The sequence below is a fragment of the Dendroctonus ponderosae genome, unplaced genomic scaffold, assembly GCF_020466585.1.
Source record: "Dendroctonus ponderosae isolate FM_Combo_2020 unplaced genomic scaffold, Dpon_F_20191213v2 Dpon_F_20191213_1, whole genome shotgun sequence".
Lineage (NCBI taxonomy): Eukaryota > Metazoa > Arthropoda > Insecta > Coleoptera > Curculionidae > Dendroctonus > Dendroctonus ponderosae.
This window is the reverse complement of record NW_026017110.1, coordinates 42,455,421-42,474,478: the sequence shown is the minus strand read 5'-3', so window position 1 is coordinate 42,474,478 and position 19,058 is coordinate 42,455,421. Positions and strand designations below refer to the sequence as shown.

The 19,058-nt window shown below is 38.4% G+C and overlaps 1 protein-coding gene across 2 annotated transcripts; it reads left to right on the top strand.

Moving 5' to 3' along the window:
* The first annotated feature begins 544 nt into the window (after nucleotides 1-544).
* On the top strand, nucleotides 545-9,692 carry LOC109541608. Of its 2 annotated transcripts, none has more exons than XM_048670374.1 (3): nucleotides 545-689; nucleotides 4,527-5,498; nucleotides 8,187-9,692. In XM_048670374.1, the coding sequence occupies exons 1-3, from the start codon at nucleotides 687-689 to the stop codon at nucleotides 8,286-8,288; spliced, it is 1,077 nt and encodes a 358-aa protein (XP_048526331.1). In that variant the 5' UTR covers nucleotides 545-686; the 3' UTR covers nucleotides 8,289-9,692. The 2 variants fall into 2 exon arrangements, with proteins under 2 accessions (XP_048526331.1, XP_048526330.1); XM_048670373.1 differs by having other exon boundaries at nucleotides 8,184-9,692.
* The last annotated feature ends 9,366 nt before the right edge of the window (nucleotides 9,693-19,058 follow it).

Sequence of the window (19,058 nt, the reverse complement as noted above, 5' to 3'; positions counted from 1 at the left end):
CCGCGCCATCCAGAAAAGCCAGGAACGGCCCGTGCTAATCCATTATTTATCCCTAATTAGGGCACTCGATAGGAAATTTCCCATTGGAAAAATCCCTTATCGGCAATGGAAACATGTTCCAGATGGAACATTCAAACTGCCAATTTTTTCACGCAATAACGCTTAGGCGTGTAAGCATCCTGTGGAGGCTCCTGGAAAATTCGTCGCGTTGAATCAGACAATAATTTTTTTAGTCAAAAGCCCTGGACACACCCAATGGAGCGGCCTCACTGGAACGTAGTCCAAGTCCACCGTAAAGTCCTCTCCAACCCTGCAGGAGTTATGAATGAAGCCCCTTCATGGAAACCCGGCCGCCCTGTTTCCAGAATTCGCGCCTCTTTAGCCTGGATCAATAGCTGGCGCCCCAGCCGGACCAATGGGCGGTTCGCTTGTTGAATGCGCTACCAATGACAGCCGGCGTACAGCGAGTTCGGGCCATCCCCCACCCCCGCGCTTTTCATTGATAAGTGTGTGGGTGCCCGATGTAGGGGAACTGACGGTTATAAATAGGGGTGCCGCTCTAGGGGGGTGACACATTTTCCATAAGGACTGCGCCCGATCCAGAATTCCAGACCAGTGCCGGTGTATTGCGATAAATTTGCCATTTATCTACTGTTAGTGTGTTAGTGACTTCGGCCTCCAGCCCAATGGTAAGTCAAGTTCATGCACGTTTATTCAAAAAGTTTTTCAAGATTCTCCTTGAAATTAAACTAGGATTTTCTTCGCGCCATATGGTGGTGCCAACATTCATGACAACAAAAATGGCGAAAGTTAGTAACACCCCTTTTTTTCATTCACCCAGTATTATGCGTAAAGAACTAACTCAAACTAACTGTACAGGGTGTCCCATCTGCGTGACAAAAAAATCAATAATTCTTGTTGTTTATTTGGTAGTTCTTTAAGCAGACCTGTTTTATACAGGGTGCTCAAGAAATGGGCATTGCTGGAAAAATTTGCTAAGGTACAGAGTCGATCAAAGATTGAGGCCTTTTGGGGTACAATCGAGGTTGGCTAGAATTTTCCTATTTGAAAAATTACTCTGAGAAAGCATCGGAGTATAACTTTATGGTCTTCAAGAATGAACTCTTGTGTATCAATAGCCAGAAGTTGAGCCTTCCATCTCATCTGGATTTGGAGAAATTTATTTTTGAACAACAGTCCACATTTTTAAAGATCAGAGAAATTTTCGGAAAATCGAAAATAAAGAGCTGAAAAATACAACTCTAGGGGTTCTGAAAAAACGTCGGTCTATACACGTATGTCCAGATAAGATATGAAGGATCAGGCATTTCCGGTTTCAACAAAACTAATTTATAAATAACGGCCCCCAAGAAAAGAGGAAAAACGTTTTGAAAAAATCACCAAAATGCACTTTAGACAAGAGTTCAAAGACAGAAATGTTCTACGAACCCACACAAAATTTGAGCCTTGTTTCTTCTGAATTAGGATGATTTAATTTTGCAATAGCCTGCATTTCCAAAGATCGGATAAATTTTCGAAAAATCGGCAAAATTCGAAAATGAAGAGGGCAAAAATACAACTCTTAGCTCTTTGAAGAAAACACGGTTCTTCATGCAAAAACATGGTTTGAAGGTTGCGAAATTTCTGGCCTCAGCAAAAATAATTTTTGAACAACACCCTGCAAACATAAAAAGGCAGAATTTTTTGGAAAATCGCAAAATTTCGCCCTTTACACAAGCGGTCATAAAAGCCTTAGGAGTTCAAAGAGAGAATCTTCCGTATCCTGACAAAAATTGAGCCGTTTGCCTCATCTGGATCTGGGTGAGTCTGCGTTTCCAAGGATCGGAGAAGTTTTCGAAAATGGCAAATTGGCAAAAATGCAACTCTCTGGGCGTTGAAAAAAACACCGTTCTTCATGTTAAGGCAAGATCTGAAGATCCGGCATTTTTGGCTTCAGCAAAAATCATTTTTGATCAATGGCCAGAAGGCATACAAATAAGGCACATTTTGAAAACACCTCCAAAATTCGCAGTATAGACACGCGGCTATAAAAATCTAAAGACTTGAAAGAAAGAATCTGCCTTAATTTTCAGACAAAATTTAAGTCGTATATCTCGTCTGGCGTTAGAGGAATACATTTTTGAACACCAATCGACAGTTTCAAAGTCCGTACAAAATTTTGAAAAATCGCCATTATTTGAAAATCAAGAGTAAAAAAATAAAACTGTTTAAGCTTCGAAAAAACACAGCTCCATATATCCAGACAAGATTTGAAGAATCCGGCATTTCTGGTTGTAGCAAAATTAATTTTTCAACAACGGCCTGGAAGCATAAAAAGGAAGAATATTTCGAAAAAATCGTCAAAATTCGCACTTAAGACAAGCGCTCATACAAACCTGAGCAGTTCGAAGAGAGAACTGTCCTCCGTATCCTGACAAAATTTGAACCTTTTGCCTCATCTGGATTTGGATGAATCAATTTTTTTTAATAGCGACCTGCATTTTCAAATAAAGAAGAAATTTTTGAAAAATCGCCAAAATTGGAAAATTAGGAGCACAATAATACAATCTTTTGAGATTTGAAAAACACGGTTTGACATGTCGAGACACAGTTTTTGGAAAATTGCCAACATTTTAAAATTGGGAGCATAAAAATACAACTCTTTATGCTTTGAAAAAACGCCGTTCTGAAAGTCCTGATAAGATTTGAAGATTCCGGCATTTCTGGTTTCAGCCAAAATTATTTTTGAATAACGTCTTGCAGACATACAAAGAAAGAACATTTTGAAAAAATCTTAAAAATTTTCCCTATAGACATGCGGTCATAAAAGCAATACGACTCTAAAGGAGGAATCTTCCTCCATATCTGGATTAAATTTGAGCTTTCTATCGAAGATCGATTCGGAGAAATTAATTTTTGAACACTGGCTTGGATTTCCAAAGATCGAAAACTTTTTTGGAAAATCGTCAAACTTGTAAAATCCAAAGCAGGAAAATAAATACAACTCATTCAGCTATGAAAAAACATTGCTCTATATGTCCAGACAAAATTTGAAGATTCGCGATATTCTGGATTCAGAAAATACATTTTCTGAACGTCGGTATGCAGGCATTCAAAGACATAACTTAAAAAAAACTCCAGAATTTGCACTTTAGACTGACTCCATAGTCTTACAACTTCAAAGAAGATCGCTTCCTTCATATCTAGACAAAATTTGAGCCTTTTATTTCCTCTGGATTTGACGGAATTAATTTTTAAAACCCGGACTGCATTTCCAAACATCGGAGCAAATTTTAAAAAATTGACAAAAATCGAAAATCGAAAGTTCAAAAATCCAACTCTTCGAAAGTTGAATAAACACCGTTTACATATCCAGCCAAGGTCTGAAGATTCTGAAACCTTTGGATTCAGCAAAATTAATTTTTGAACAACGGCCTGCAAGCAATTAACAAATTAACATTTTGAAAAATCTAAGGGCCATAAAAGCACTTCAAAAGAAGAACTTTTCTACATATCAACACAATATCTGATCCTCTCTCTTTTGGATTTGAAGGCATTCATTTTTGCAAAACGGCCTGCAATTCCCAACAACGGGAAGTTTTGGAAAATTTGGCAAAATTCGAAAATTGAGCCGACGATAGTACAACTTATATTTCTTTAAAAAATATAAGACTACATGTTCAGACAGGGTTTGAGTTTTTGAGCTCTTCTGGTTTTGGCAAAACTAATTTGTGGACAACGGCCTGCAGGCATACAAAGAAAGAACACTTTGGAAAAAAATCAAAAAATTGCGCTTTAAACATGCGACCATAAAAGTCTTAGTACTTCAAGGGGAGAACTTTCCTACATATCGTTACAAAATTTGAACCTGCTACCTGACCCGGATATAGAAGAAAACATTTTTGGACATTTTCTAAAAATCGACAAAACTTAAAAAAATCGCTAAAATTCGAAAATTCATCTTACGATAGAACAATTTATGGATCCTTAAAAAATTACCAGCCTACAAACCTAAACAACGTTTCAGCTTTTGGGTTTTTCTGGTTTCAGCACATTTTATTTTTGAACAACTCCCTGTTGGTATGTGAGAAAACGCAGTGCGGCTCTAAAAGTCCTAGAACTTCAAATTAACAAGCTTCCTCAACATCCAAGCCAAATTTCAGCATTTATTCTTCACTGCTTCAGGGGAAATACATTTTTCAAATATCAGCTGCAGATTAGAGTAAACACCGAATTATATAGACTAATCAGAGTTAAAAACTCCCCTAATTCCAAAACACTTGAAAGGTGTGTCGCCGTATTCCGAAAAACTATTCCATTGTTTTGGTAAAAATATACAGGTTCTCTGGACAATTCACGAGTGTTAACCAGAACCACTTGTTTTCTCAAACCCATTGAACTGAAAATCAAAGCATGCACTGATGGCGAAAATTTCGCGCTTAATAAGCGCAACCGATACGGTTTCAGAGCTCAAACGACTCATTGGTCTGTAAACTGCACGCTTTGAAGCGCCTAATTTGTTGCAGATGGCCCTCAAAGTGCTGCCAATCGCGCAACTTCTTCTCATCCTCTTTACCGACTTGGTGCTTTGCTACCCCAGCGGCTACTACAGCTCGAAACGGTACCGACAGACGCACAGACCGGCCGCCTACGATCCCTACGACTACTACAGCAGAAGCCAGCGGTACCCGTTCGGGTACTACCCCAGCTACAGCCAGCTCTACCCTGAGGAGTACTACTATAGCCAAGATGGCTATTCGCCCGTCTACTACGTGGCCCCTAGGAGCGCTAAGTACGACTACTATCAGTCGGCACTCCCTTACTCCTATCGCCAAGAGGTTCCTGCCAGCAGAAGCAAATACAACTACTACAACGATGCAGATCAGGCTATTGAAGACCCAGAGAAGCTGCTGCAGGACTACGAGCGGGAGCAGCGGGAAAGGTCGCAACCGATTGGCCACGAGATTCGCTATGAGACCGACTACGGTTCTGATGATGACTCAACTCTGGCTGATACCAGTGCCGCCTTTCTCAACAACCTGATGATGCAGCAGATGTACCAAGACGCCCAGCAGCCGTCCAAGAACTCCTACGACTATTCCGCGGGTTGGAACGACATGCCCTACGATCGGGCGGTTGCCCTGGAAGATCAGGAAGTGGAGGAGCTGAAAGAGCTGCCGAAGAAGCAGAAGGAGCGCAAGGCCAGGCAGCGAAAGCAGCGCAAACAGCGGATCAACAACGACACGCCTTCCAAAAGGAGCGAGAGCAGCGCCATAGTCTTCACGGACCGAAAGCCGGTTGTAAAAGAGGAAGAGGAAGCACCTAGGAGGGACACCAGAGGACAGAAGGAAGAAGTGCTGATGAGACCGGCCACGCCCGTTAGGCACCCGTTCTCCAATTCGGTGCTGGACATGATGAACCGACAGGAGGAGAGAAAGAGATCTCCTTCAGTTTACGAGCAGATCAAGCAGATGTTGGAGATGGATAAGAACGACGAGGTGAGTGAAGCGAATTTTCGGTTTTGAATGCACGTACATAATAAGGCCCTCTCGGCTCCATTCAGCTGCACCAAACCTACCGTAATAAAACATTAGTGGGCGCAGCATGGTTTGAATGCACTCAATGCGCCGTTGAACTGAGCCCCCCTTATTAAGCAACATGCTTATTGATTTCGCAGCGATATTAAATGATAATTTACGTCACCAGAAACTTGGCTGGCTGACGTCAATCGGCCAGGCCTAATGACAATAAACGCAGCAGGCTGCGGGAAGCTGAGAACCAAAATTACATAAAACCTCCGGAGGAATTCAATTATTCTGAATAAATGCCGGTGGGCTGACGTCATAGGCGGCAAAAGGGCTCGTGTGATGTAATCGACTCGTGGAATTTTGGCAGCGAGCCAGCGCTCAGCTATAGCGCACTGCAGTCGGCATGAATGAACCATTTTCATCGCCTTTGTTAGCTATAATGGCTACCGGCTTGATGACTTTCCACCTACTTCTTAGCTTCAGTGTCTTTCAATTGATCCTCATTCAAGAATTTTTTTTAACCAGGTAGAGGAAAAATGAGGAGCGTTCCCTTTGTAGTTTGCGGAGCAAGATACACCATAAAACTTTTCGGACTTCAAGACCATTTTGAAGCATATATATGACCTCATGTAGAGTTAACAGAAAAATCTCCTTCAATTTAATAATTCACCAAAAATCGTCCAGTGTCTTGATCACGCTATAACTCGCAGGCCTCAAAGAACAAACTCTTCTGTATCCTCATACAAATTTTCAAGCTTCTGCCTCGTCCAGATTCAGAGTAGTAATTTTTTGAACTACGGCCTGTAGATAACCAAATTATGAGCAACGACAATTTTTAAAAATCATCCTATCCATTCTAAGCAGCTCCATGAAGTTTTGAAACATTCCACATACACCAAAAAACCGTATTCTTATCAAATAAAACTGTCGGAGTCGGAATCGAGTGGGTGGATGGATCGATAATTCCAGTTCACGTCAGGGCCCGGTTAGGAATTTCCGATAAAAACAAGAGAAAGATACATTTTAAGTCACTGTATCGAAAATGTTCTAATTTAACGAAACGATATTTACAACCGTTCTAACTTTTTAAAAGTGTAAAATTTCTCATAAAGCCTAATCAGGAAAAAAACCATCCTTAGAAATGCTCTATCCAAAGGTTCCTAACCGTTTCTACGACGTAGGCTTTTAACTTCGCTCGGTACGTAAATGTTATATTTATGCTTACAACTTTTTAAAGATTAAGAATTTATAATGCAGTTTCTATAGTAAAAGAGATCTTACAAAACGCTTCATCAAACAGGCCCAGATGATTATTCAAATATTTCCAACCATTTCGGAGAATTAAGCTCTTAAACTCCTATTGCCTCTTAAGTGTTGRCATTTTCGCGTGTATCCTTTTAAAGGTTGCAAATTTCGGATAAAGTTCTATCAGAAAAAAACAGCCTTAAAGGTGGTCTATAGAAAAGATTCTAATGGCTTCTACGATATCTCCAACAGTTTTTAAGATGTACGCTCTAGAACTTAGTTCGGTGCTTAAATCTTAAATTTTTACTTACAACTTTTTCAAGGTTAGGACTTTGTAATACAACTTTATAATGAAAGAAAGCTCGTAAAACGCTTTATCGAACGGGCCCTGATGACTGTTCAAATATTTCTAACCATTTCAAAGAATGAAGCTCTTAAACGTCTTAAGTGTTGACATTTTCGCGTGTAACATTTTAAAGGTTGGAAATTTCGGATAAAGTCTCATCAGAACAAAACAGCCTTAAAGCTGCTCTATCGAAAAGATCCTAATGGTTTCTACGATATCTCCAGYAGTTTTTAAGATGTACGATCTAGAACTTCGCTCGGTGCTTAAACCTTTTATTTTTGTATTAMACTTTTTAAAGGTTAGAAGTTCAAATGCAACTTCTCTAGTAAAAGACAGCTTACAAAATTCTTTATCAKACATGTCCTGATGATTGTTCAAATAATTCCAACCATTTCTGAGATTTAAGCTTTTAAACTTCTATTGCTTGAAAAAGTTGACATTTTTGCCTGTAACTTTCTAAAATTTGTAAATTACAGATAAAATCTTAAAGATGCTCTATGGAAAAGATCATAATGGTTTCTACGATATTTCCAACAGTTTTTAAGGTGTACGCTCTAGAACTTCGGTCGGTGCTTAAATCTTAAATTTTTACTTACAACTTTTTAAAAGTTAGGAGTTGATAATACAACTTTTATAGTGAAAGAGAGCTAATAAAACGCTTTATCAGACAGGCCCTGGCGATTGTTGAAATATTTCCAACCATTTCGGAGAAATAAGTTCTTAAACTTCTATTGCCTTTTAAGAGTTGACATTTTCCCGTGTAATTTTTAAAGGCATGAAATTTCTTATAAAGTCTAGCAAGGAAAGGCAGCCTTCGATACGTTTTAGCAAAAAGGTTGTGCTAAATATTCAGGTACATGCGATCGTTTCCGAGAAATATGCTCTTGAACTTTGAAGGCCGCGCACAATTTAACATTTTGTGGGGAGAGGCATTGAAATAAATCCTTTCTTAGTAGTTGTCATTAACCAAGCCACCAGCCAATCAAACCTATTCTATATGTTTGAAATGGGTGTAATCAAGAACTTAATCCGGACTTAGTGTTAATTGCCGATTTTGGTTTCAGAAGCAATCGATTGATGAAGACGTGAGACCATCGATGAAGAAGCGAATCGTGTCCAGTGAAGACAGCCTGACGAGGCAACTGTCCGTGTTGAAGACGACCCACTAGATGCAACTGAAGACAAAAATGCATGTACAAACATAGGTATTTAGAGTAGCTGTCTATATTCTTGAGCATTTGAATTAGGAGATGTTTTAACTCGGACCGAATTGACCAAAGACGAAACCTCCCAAACCCAGAAACTTCCTATCGCCACTTGACTTGTTTATCAACTTATTTAAAATTGTCTCGTAATTCGTCTTTTTGATAGAATATAGAACGTAGAACTGTAGAACATATGAAGACTGATCAAATTTAAGTATTACTAAATCTAATTAAAAACGATAGAGAACATTGAACGTGCTGCTTTTTAACTCCTTCCACTCTAGATAGGCGAATCTACTATATATTTAACTATTAATCGATTAAGAAAGACATTCATCAATTCCTCCTCTATATGCTAAGCTAGGTCTAAGGGTGCTTAGTAGGATACATAGCGACGCGTTTAATTCCTGTATATACTTGTCTCAGTTATCTAGATGAAACAGGGTAACTGAATTGAAATAGCTTGATGATGATGGAAACCCACCCTTTAACTGAGTAAACGACTACTGTACTTTCAAACATTGCAGATTTCACTTGTGATACAGAGAAATAAGGACTGTCAATGTTAGACTACATTTAACTCGACTTTGGCCCCGATCGTTCGGTGTGTGTATATAAATCTAGAGTGTCCACATAAAAACCTCTCAGAAGTTGTATCTGAACATCGGTCATTGAAAACCTCCTGCTTCATTCAACTACGCGCTGCTACTGCTTAGATCTAATTGACAATAAAAGCTGCAACCACTCTGTACATACTTAAGAACTCTCTGTAGTGCGCCATAGATTTAGAAGGCAGAAAAGGGAAAATACAGCACATATAGATATTTTTGTAATGGTTAGGGACATTTGGAGTTTGTCTTCAGCACTAACCTCTAGCCGCTTAGCTCTGTATATGTTTTATCAATCGCTGGCCTGTTTTGGGAGGCGCCTAGTCCGGACGTTTCACACACTATCCTGAGCTTAATCCAACACCAACATAATACTGAATGGCGTCCTGACTGGCCCCAGTCCCAAGCTGCTCAGCGTTAGCTTTAAGGGTGAGTCAATTAGGGAACTGGCAGACCTGATGGTCGGTTGCTCAATGCTTCAACGTCTGCGTCCGAAGAGTCCGCGACCGACCGCTGGTAGGAAGTGAAGGCGAAGATAAAGCGCCACAGTGTTGTACATATCTCTTCATATTTTTTTACATAAAATGTATCAATTCTATATATTTTGATAATATATAAAGTTGTCTTTAGCTGACGTACGATAACTATTGTTAGATGACATCCAGGCATTACTGAACTAGCGATTAAGGAACACTTACGCTGATTGGGCGTGTTAAAACTATTGTAACTTAATGACTGAAGAATAAATGTCATTATTGAAGCTTTTCGAGTTTTCTTTCGACTCTACGCCAATCATCCAAACAACTAGACTAACAGTTTAGTTTAAAGCTGTGAGGAGAGTCTCTATTTACTTGAGAGGATTCTAGTGACTGGAATTCTCTGTCTATACTTACAGCAAAATTCCAGCAAGCTTTAATTTAATTAATTCCCCAGGCTTCTCCTGGGCATATCATACAAGCTGGCTTAATACTTATTAAGTTGTCCCGTTGATTACTAACATTCCACTTCGGCTGGAATTTGACCAGCAATCATTTCTGACATAGCAGGAATAGTAGGAAAACAAATTCCTGTCGCTCTATCATTTCAGCGCCAGGAAAAAGCTTTCCAAACATTGTTTTGCTGGGAATTGGACGCAAGCGGCTTCCTCGAGAGCTTTCAATTCGGTTTCAGGTAAACAATCTGCATGTTTGAGAGTACTTCTTTGAATAAGTGGAAGTTCTGGAAAATCAATGAGGTCTTCGAAACGATTGGGGTTATCTGCAATTATTTGCTTAGGGTTTGTCTATAAATGGTGTGGCTTTGGGAACTTGTGAGTTTTGGGGTTTTATTGCACAGCATGTATGGTTGGGGCGTTTTCCCGAAAAGCCTTAAGTTCCGACATTTTTATTCTTGATTCAAATTGTGTAGACGTGTTAAATGAGGATGCTTCTAGAACTATTCCAAACTTCAGGCTTAGATCTGCTCTCGTTTTTGAGTTACACAATTTTTTTCCACAAGCGCGCATGTTTGGTAGTATTTGCTGCATTACGGATAAACGTGAAAAATATCCACAAGCTAAACGAGAGCTCCGAATTTATTGAAATTTTGCATAAATAAGAACTAAAGATACTAAAAATTACCTTTTTATATCTGTGCGAATCTGCGAGTGCTGACTTTTTAACCACAAAGCGCATTTTTAATAACACATTCTGAATTACGGACGAAAGTTTGAAAATCCACAAACTAAACAAGAGCTTCGAATCGATTGAAATTTCGTACTTTTAATAGCTAAAGCTTCTTAAAAAAATTCCAAAATTATAGCTCAAAATATGCTCTGGGCTGCGAATTATAAATTTATAACCACAAGCGCGCGATTTTGAGCCTATTTCCTGAAGTAGGTACAGATGAACGAAAGAAGTCTACAAATTGAACGCGAGCTCCAAATTAAAAATGAGAACCAAAGCTCTTCTTAAGATCTCCAAGCTTACTGTCTCATATATCCTCAAACTAAACAAGAGCTTGAAATCGATTGAAATTTCGCACTCTTAATAAGGAAAGCTTTTTCTAAGAACTTCCGAAATTACAGTTCAACATCTGCTCTGGTCTGCGAATTATAAATTTATGTTACAGACCGTATATGCAAAACCGGCATTACATAAAATGACTAGTCCGTATATAAACTGACTGAAGATTTCAGTCCATATGTATAACAAATTTGTCCTTCAAGAAACGGACTAGTCGGTTTTTAAAAGCTCTAGACTGTTTATAAACGGTCCAACTTCGACTAGTCCGTATGTAAACGGACTAAACCCCGGTTAATGCAGACTTTATGCAGTTTTAGCTTGGCATTTATTTTGGTTCTAGTTTGAACTACCCTTAATATTAGGTATAAGAAAAGAGTAGGTTGTTCAAAAATTTCGCTCAAATGCACTTCAAATCCATTGAAATTCTGGAACATTCATAGGTATACTGGAAGGGCGTCGGCAGCCATAAGGGAAAAGGCGGCAAAAAAATAGAAATCGAATGCACGCTGGGATTTTTTTATAAACACGTTGTTATTAAAACAATTAAATAAATAAGTATAGAAAAACAAACAAACGATACAAATCGAACTAATTAAAACCAACGTTTAAAAGGCAAATTGATCTACCACTTTCTTCTAGTGAAATACTACAAATTCTGAGAAACACACGTATATGTTCTGTCCACACTGATCATTAGGTACCCTTTATTTAAACCCCGGCTAGTCTGGGCAACCTATTTTGTTCGCTCATACAGTTGTTCGAAAAACCTATATTTTTAAATTTGAGCTTATATTATTAATGACTAAATTTGATTTACTTTTGTAATTTCATATCTGAAATATATCGTATTTAGCGTCGCCTTTAATAAAGAACAAACTATTTTTACCAGAATTTTTGCAGTTGACAATTGAAAATGTAAAAATCGCATAAAACATCATTGCGCTTGAACAAACGGCCTGGATAGCAATCGTCCGTATATAAACGGTCTAGTCTGTATATTAAGTGACATGTCTTTTTGCATACGGTCTGCTGTATTACGCCGTATATAATGGCCTAGTCTGTATATATACGGTCTGATTCTATATATCGTCTGTAACATTTATAACTGCAAGTGAGCACGTTTGAGCCTATTTTCTGAAGTACGGATGAATGATTGACGCCTACAAACTGAAGGAGAGCTTAAAACTAATTGCAATTTTCCACAAATACGAAGCAAAGCTTCTTCTAGAAATCTCCAAACTTACTGTATCAAATCTGCGAAAATCTGCGCGTGATGAATTTTTGACCACAAAGCGTACTTTTAATAACAGTGAATTACGGACGAAAGTTGAAAAAATTCACAAACTAAACAAGAGCTTCAAATCGATTAAAATGGCGTACTTTTAATAGGCTAATATAGCTCAAAATATGCTCTGGGCTGGGAATTATAATTGTATTTTGTGAACTACAGAATAATTTAAAAAGTCTACAAACTGAACTAAGTTCCAAATTAATTGAAAGTTTGCACAAAAAAGAAGTACAGCTTCTTCTATAAATATGCTAAATTACCGCCTGATATCTGGGCTACCTTCCTTCAATTTTACCCTTCAAATTTCCCTTCAATTTTAGCAAACAAGGTTATTTCTATCAATGTTGAAAATTGCAGCCCTTGGTCATGGACACAAGGAAGCATGTTTGGAGCCCTTTTCAAAAGTACCTAAGAATTTCAAGAAATTGCCTGAACTGAACGAGGGCTCCAAATTAATTTAACTTTTGCGCTTTTAATAGCTAAGGCTCCTCCTACAAATGTCCGAAATTACAATCTCAAATCTACTTTGGGGTTTGTGAATTTTTCAACAATATCATGAACAACACAAATTCCGTTTAAAAAAGTCCGAAACACCATCAAGTGCTTCGAACTCTCCCCAATCATCACGCAAAGATTATTCTAGTATCAAAGTAGCGAATTTCCAAAAACAAACATGCACATTGTTGAACGCAAATGCAGCTTCCCTGCTCGTCCAATGCGATCAGGTAAACACTACTCATTAAAATAAAATCGCTTTTTCTTATTGAGTATCAGTCGGCAGGTCTGGTGGGGGCAAAAATCAATGCAAAGGCAGCGACTGTAATATATGAACATCATAAAATAGCGGCAGCATTAAAGCTGGATTCGTGTTCATGTCTATCCAGAAGACGTGAACGACACTAATGTGATGCGCAGCGGGACTATGTTGCTGTTTATATTTCATTCCACGCAATTCTAGGCTTGAATATCAAATAAGGGACTAGTCGGAGGAGGGCCCAAGAGAAAAATAATCATAAAACGGAAATTAGTTCCTAAAGACTCCAGCTGACAAGAAAAGTTAGCGTTTCATCCTCCCAAACGATTGATTTAACGGAGCAATGCTCCGTTCTCTCGTTACGAGCCCTCTTGCTCCTATCTGCTCCAAATAAAATATAAAGTAGCGGAACGCCGGGTAATGAAAGTTGCTGCTGAAGACACGCGCGATTAAATTTACTACCGATTAGGCTGTAAAGGGGCCTCATAAATGCAGTGGAGATGCCCGAAGCCAACAACACTCAATTGCACACCTCAACAACATGCCCGTGACACAATTAGGAACTGGGCTTCCACTTAATGACAATCCAGAGCCGGCAATCAATTTTTAATTATCGGCGGGCGGAAGAAGAGAAAAGGGCACACGTGGAAATGGGGTCGACAACTCTGAGGTTATTTACCTGCCCCCGTTTCGGCCCACTTGCGATTCAATAGCAGTCCGTGGCTTAAATCGAATTGGTTTTCTCATCCAGTTTGGATTCGATATTAATTTCTTCGCTCACTCTCGAAATCAAAGGTGGATTGATCGAGTTCAGTCACCGGAAGAATCCGAGAGTGACGAACTCCCAGATGTCCCCGGCCGGCGGCCCATCGTCTTCTTGCAGCAGAGTCGATACAGCCTTGAAAAGTAGGCCACCGGGGTGCATTTTGCAACTCCCTCATCAGGCCAACGAATTTTTAGGTCAACGACCTGAGCCCTCCCCTGGAATCAAACCGGATTTATATACATCGTTTTTCCGGATGGCCTACATTGCCCGAGCCTGCCGGACGCGATATTTGCACATCCATTGACTTCAGGCTTTTGCGTTTGTAGTGAGGCCGGATTTCTTCTTGAAAGGACATGCAGTTCAAAAAGAATTGTTTCTCCTCCCACAACCCCGGACTTCCTTCGCATTCTTCTAAAACCGGAAGTATTTTTCTCCATAAAATACCAATTCATGTTTTACGAGAGCAGTCGACAGCATGCATTTAAATTAATTGAGGTTACATTTGCAGAATAATTTTCTTCAGGTTTGGTATGATGATAATATTACCAAAATAAACCGCTGTTTGCCGTGCACAATATCGCTTAGGCATTTGGGTACCGACCTTTTACGATCAATTTTCGATTCTGTAATAATGAAGCAAAATGTTAAAATAAAAGCCCTAGAAGAGAGGAATAGTTCGAGGAGCCCCGAGTGCCCACCATCTCATAGAAGCAAAAATTATTCTAGCCAGAGTCGGAAAGTTCAAACACTTACAAAACCAAAATAGAAACAACTTAATTGAAGTGGAATATTTCTTCTTCTGATGCCGTCTTCTCCTTGGAGGTTGGCGACCACATTTCTGAATGCGTCTCTGTCCCGTGCCACATGAATCAGTGCTTCAAAATTTATTATTCGTTTCTTCCCCTTTATTTTCCCTGCATGCTTTACGGATCGGGATACTTTTTATTAGTTTTCTTTCGTGTTGGATGTGTCTCAGTACTTCTCCGTTTGTTACTATATGTATCCAGGGTACTCTTAGAATACGCCTATATATGCACATCTCTAACTATTCCAGCTTTTTCACAGTTTGGGCATGTAAAGTCCAGGCTTCCAATCCGTTCACACACAACACTCCATGAACCTTAGTCTAGTTCGGCGGCATAAACCTCTATTTGTGAACATGGAAGAGTGAGCAATGAATGCCTTTCCAGCCATTGCCATTATAGATATTTATATTTTTCTACCTGTTCTACTTATTTCCGTTAGCACTTCGCATGCTCGGTCAACTCTCTCTAGAAGGGTTTCTAGTTCTTCTGAATCATCTGCCATTATTTCAGTACCGTCTGCGAATCTAAGATTACTGTCCCTCCAATATTCACCCTCTCTTCTCTCTCGCCCAGCGACCTCCGAAACACAAACTGGAGGTACCAATTAAACAGTTGCGAGGACAGGAGGCAGCCCTCTCTTGGGATTTTGATTTTTTCCGTTTCCATATCTTCAACTCCCGCGACGGCCGATCGGATACCGTATAACTTATTTTTGGTATGTCGCTTTAATCCAAGTTAATAGTTTTTAGGTTCTCGATCAGTTTGTCGTGTTGGTCTTTATCAATGGTCTTCTGGCAGTCGATGAAACAGACGAATAAATTTTCTCTGGTTCCCAATCTTTCTCTGAAACCAAACTGCATCCCATGCGGTTGTTTTAGGGAGCGGAATAAACACCGATTTAAGCCTCTCTCTTGGAATATCCCCTGTTTTAAATATTCTATTTAGAAACTCTGTAAGGCTGGTTAAATCTCTGTCGTCTGATGCTTTGTTGCTTTTTGCTGTCTTAATCGCATATTTCACTTCCGATTTAAGAATATCTAAATGATCCGCCTGTCCATCTTCCTCTCTTGGATGCTGTCGTTCCGCTCCAAACGGGCTTGTTACGCATTCTTCCCAGTTCGATTTTCATCTTCCTCCGTCAGCTGAATATCTTCCCGTGTGTTTCTTGTCACCGTTAGTGTTTTTTTTTCGCATGCCCTGCAATTTGTCTTAATGTTCTATGCATATTAAAGGCAATTTGCTTCAATCCACTATTCCTTTCTAGTTGTTTGCATCTTTCCTTGTTGGCGTTTTCGTGTTCACGCTTTTCTTCCATAAGGTTAATTATTTCCTGCTTCATAGGCTTCAGCAGGATTTAACAATTTTAGTCTAGAGTACAAGACAACTTCATAAGTGAAGGTTAGAGCAACAACCACAACAAGAATATAGTCATGAAACTGAAAACCTAAATTCAGTAATAACAAAAGAATGGACCAAGCAGTCAAAGAAGGTATGAAAGAAAGCAGATCGAGAGAGAGAGAGAGAAGAATTATTGGTGGAACCATCAGCTGCAAAAAATGAAAAAACAACAGCCAAAGTGGAATGGAAACCACAAATGGTGAAAAACGAAAGAACAAGAACACCAAAAAGGAGTATACAAATATAATAATCAAATTTAAATCTGCGGTACTAGAAGACAAAAAACCAAAGCTGGGAAAATATTGCAAGGATCTAGAAACAAATATTGATGGAAGAAAATCAAAAAAATTCTGCAGCAATAAAAAAATATGAGATCCAATATAAATGAACAAAACAAAGAACAATAAACTCAATAAACACTGAAAAATGGAAAAAACACGCCATCAAAGAGTTATATAACAACATAACATTTTGAACAAAAATAGGAAAAAAAATATCCAAGGTGACTAAACGTCTAAAACAGGGCTGGTACTCATCTCCCGTACTATTCAATAAACAAGCTCTCAGACAGTGAAATACAGTAATAAGTATAAGAAAGCGCGACTGAATTGTGGAAACACCACATTATAAAGGGTGTCCCACTGGGAACCGCCGCGATCGATATCTGACAAACCGTTTATAAGGAGAAATTTGAAAATTGGACAGTGTGCCAAGGTCATTGGGGGTAAGCGGTCTAAAATATTTTCAAAATGGCCACACTTCCGGTTATACCGGAATTAGGTATCAACTTGCTTATTTTAAATGGAACACCCTATATATTATTACATTTTTGAATTCTAGTCCAAATTTTAAATATATTTCATATGCAATATCCTGTAGCCAAGTCTAACCGTTTATGATATATTTGGAATTTTATGTAAAAAATGACAGTTGCAGCCACTCGAATAATTATTCATTTTTCCTATAAGGAAATTTGCCAAACTTAATTTGAGTTGCTTTTATTGTTGAAAAGGACTTACTTTAGTGGAATTTTGAAAACTAAAATTAATACAAAGTGTTAAAAAAATAAGTTTCAAAATACAGTTGAGAAAAGCGCCCAAAATCAATTTTTTCAAATTGAAACCCCCATTTTTGATAATTTTGTCATATTCAGTATTAAAAATAATTGTAAGTTATTGTAAAAAGTCTATTCCAAAAGTGTTTAGTTTTCGAAGTATTGCCAACTTAATGTTTTCATATGGCTACTTTGCCGCATCTTAATTTAAATCCTGTCACTCTTAGTTGCCATGACGAAAGTGGCCATTTTTAATGCAATCAAATGCCAAAGGAATGCCGATACCTGTCAGTTACCTTTTGAGCATAATTAATAATCATGCCAGGGCGCTTGAATTATACAAACGAACATTATTTAAACTTATTTATTATTTATAAAGATGTGAAGTTGTATGACATTCTTATCATGTTCTTGATATAACTTTATCACATTCTCTATAAATAATACATAAGTTTAAGTAATCTGTATAATTTAAGCGTCCGGGCATGATTATTAATTATTTTCAAAGTGTAACTGACAGCTGTCAGCATTTCTTTGGCAATTTATTGTATTAAAAATGACCACTTTCGTCATGGCAACTAAGAGTGACAGGATTTAAAAGAAGATGCTGCAAAATAGCCATCTGAAAACATAAAATTGGCAATATTTCAAAAACTGAACACTTTTGGAATAGACATCGCTGCACAAACTTACAGTTATTTTTAATACTGAATATGAGAAAATTATCAAAAATGGGGGTTTCCATTTGAAAAAAAAGATTTTGGGCGGTTTTCGCAACTGTATTTTGAAACTTATTTCTTTAACACTTTATATTAATAGTTTTCAAAATGTTTTCGAAATTCGACAAAGTAACTCCTTTTCAACAATAAATGCGACTCAAATTAAGTATGACAAATTCCCTTATAGGAAAAATGAATAATTATTAGAATGTCTGCAAGTGTAATTTTTGACATAAAATTTCAAATATCTCAAAAACGGTTAGACTTAGGTATAGGATATTGTACCGTGGATGGCCGAGTATCTAACTCTTTCTTCAGTTTCCAACTTTTATTCCACTCGGTACAACTTTAACTACGGAACAGGAACAAACTAACTTCAAAATTACCGTCAACTTCACAAACAATAACAATAATAGGCGGAAAACTCGCTCTTCCGACTCCCGGAGTTTAACCTCTTCTGCACTCGGACGCTGCTGTCACTTCACTCCCCTTGTCTGGTTCTCCTCGTCGCTTATATAGTTTCCTCCAGGTAACCCAGATAGTTCTCGAAATCTCCAGAACAGGTGCCAAACTTCCCGCTTGTCAGTGTCATATTTGACAGTAAATGGGGCCCAAATGGGGCTCCCATTTACTGAAATACCATAAATTTCGATCCCCCCATTCCAAACGTGAGTACCCCAGGCCATTTCCGTTACAATATTATACATAAAATACATTTAGAATTTGGAGTAGAACTCAAAAATGTAATTATATATAGGGTGTTCCATTTAAAATAAGCAAGTTGATACGCACTTCCGGTATAACCGGAAGTTTGGCCATCTTGAAAATATTTTAGGCGGCGTGCCCCCAATGACCTCCGCACTCTGCCCAATTTTCAAATTTCTGCTAATTACGGTTTGCCAGATATCAATCGCGGCGGTTCCCGGTAGGACACCCTGTATACATTATACCATCCAGATGACCAAGTGGTAATTGCTCAAGACAAGCAAGGCCTAGAGTCCATGCCCAGAACGCTTATCGAATAAAAACATCGGGGCTAGAGGTAAATTTAAACAAAACGCAAAATATGTGTGTAGGGGAAGAACCAGCCGATGACATGAATCTAGAGTATCAAAAAATAAGAGATGCTGATGAATGCATATATTTGGGATTAAGAAGAAAAAAGCGGTAGGGACACTAAGCTCAAAATTACGACAGAAAAACATGAGACCAAAGACAAAAACAAGAATATATGATACCATACTAAAACTTAATTATTATAAAAATTACGACATAAACTTTTACAAGACAATTTACTATCGGTTGAAATGAATCGATGGGAAAATCTAGATTGAAACA

What these genes read in the sequence shown, in the direction of transcription:
- LOC109541608 (XM_048670373.1), top strand. An exon ending in AGATGGATAAGAACGACGAG is followed by an intron (nt 5,499 to 8,183) that starts GTGAGTGAAGCG and finishes TTTTGGTTTCAG; the next exon opens with AAGCAATCGATTGATGAAGA.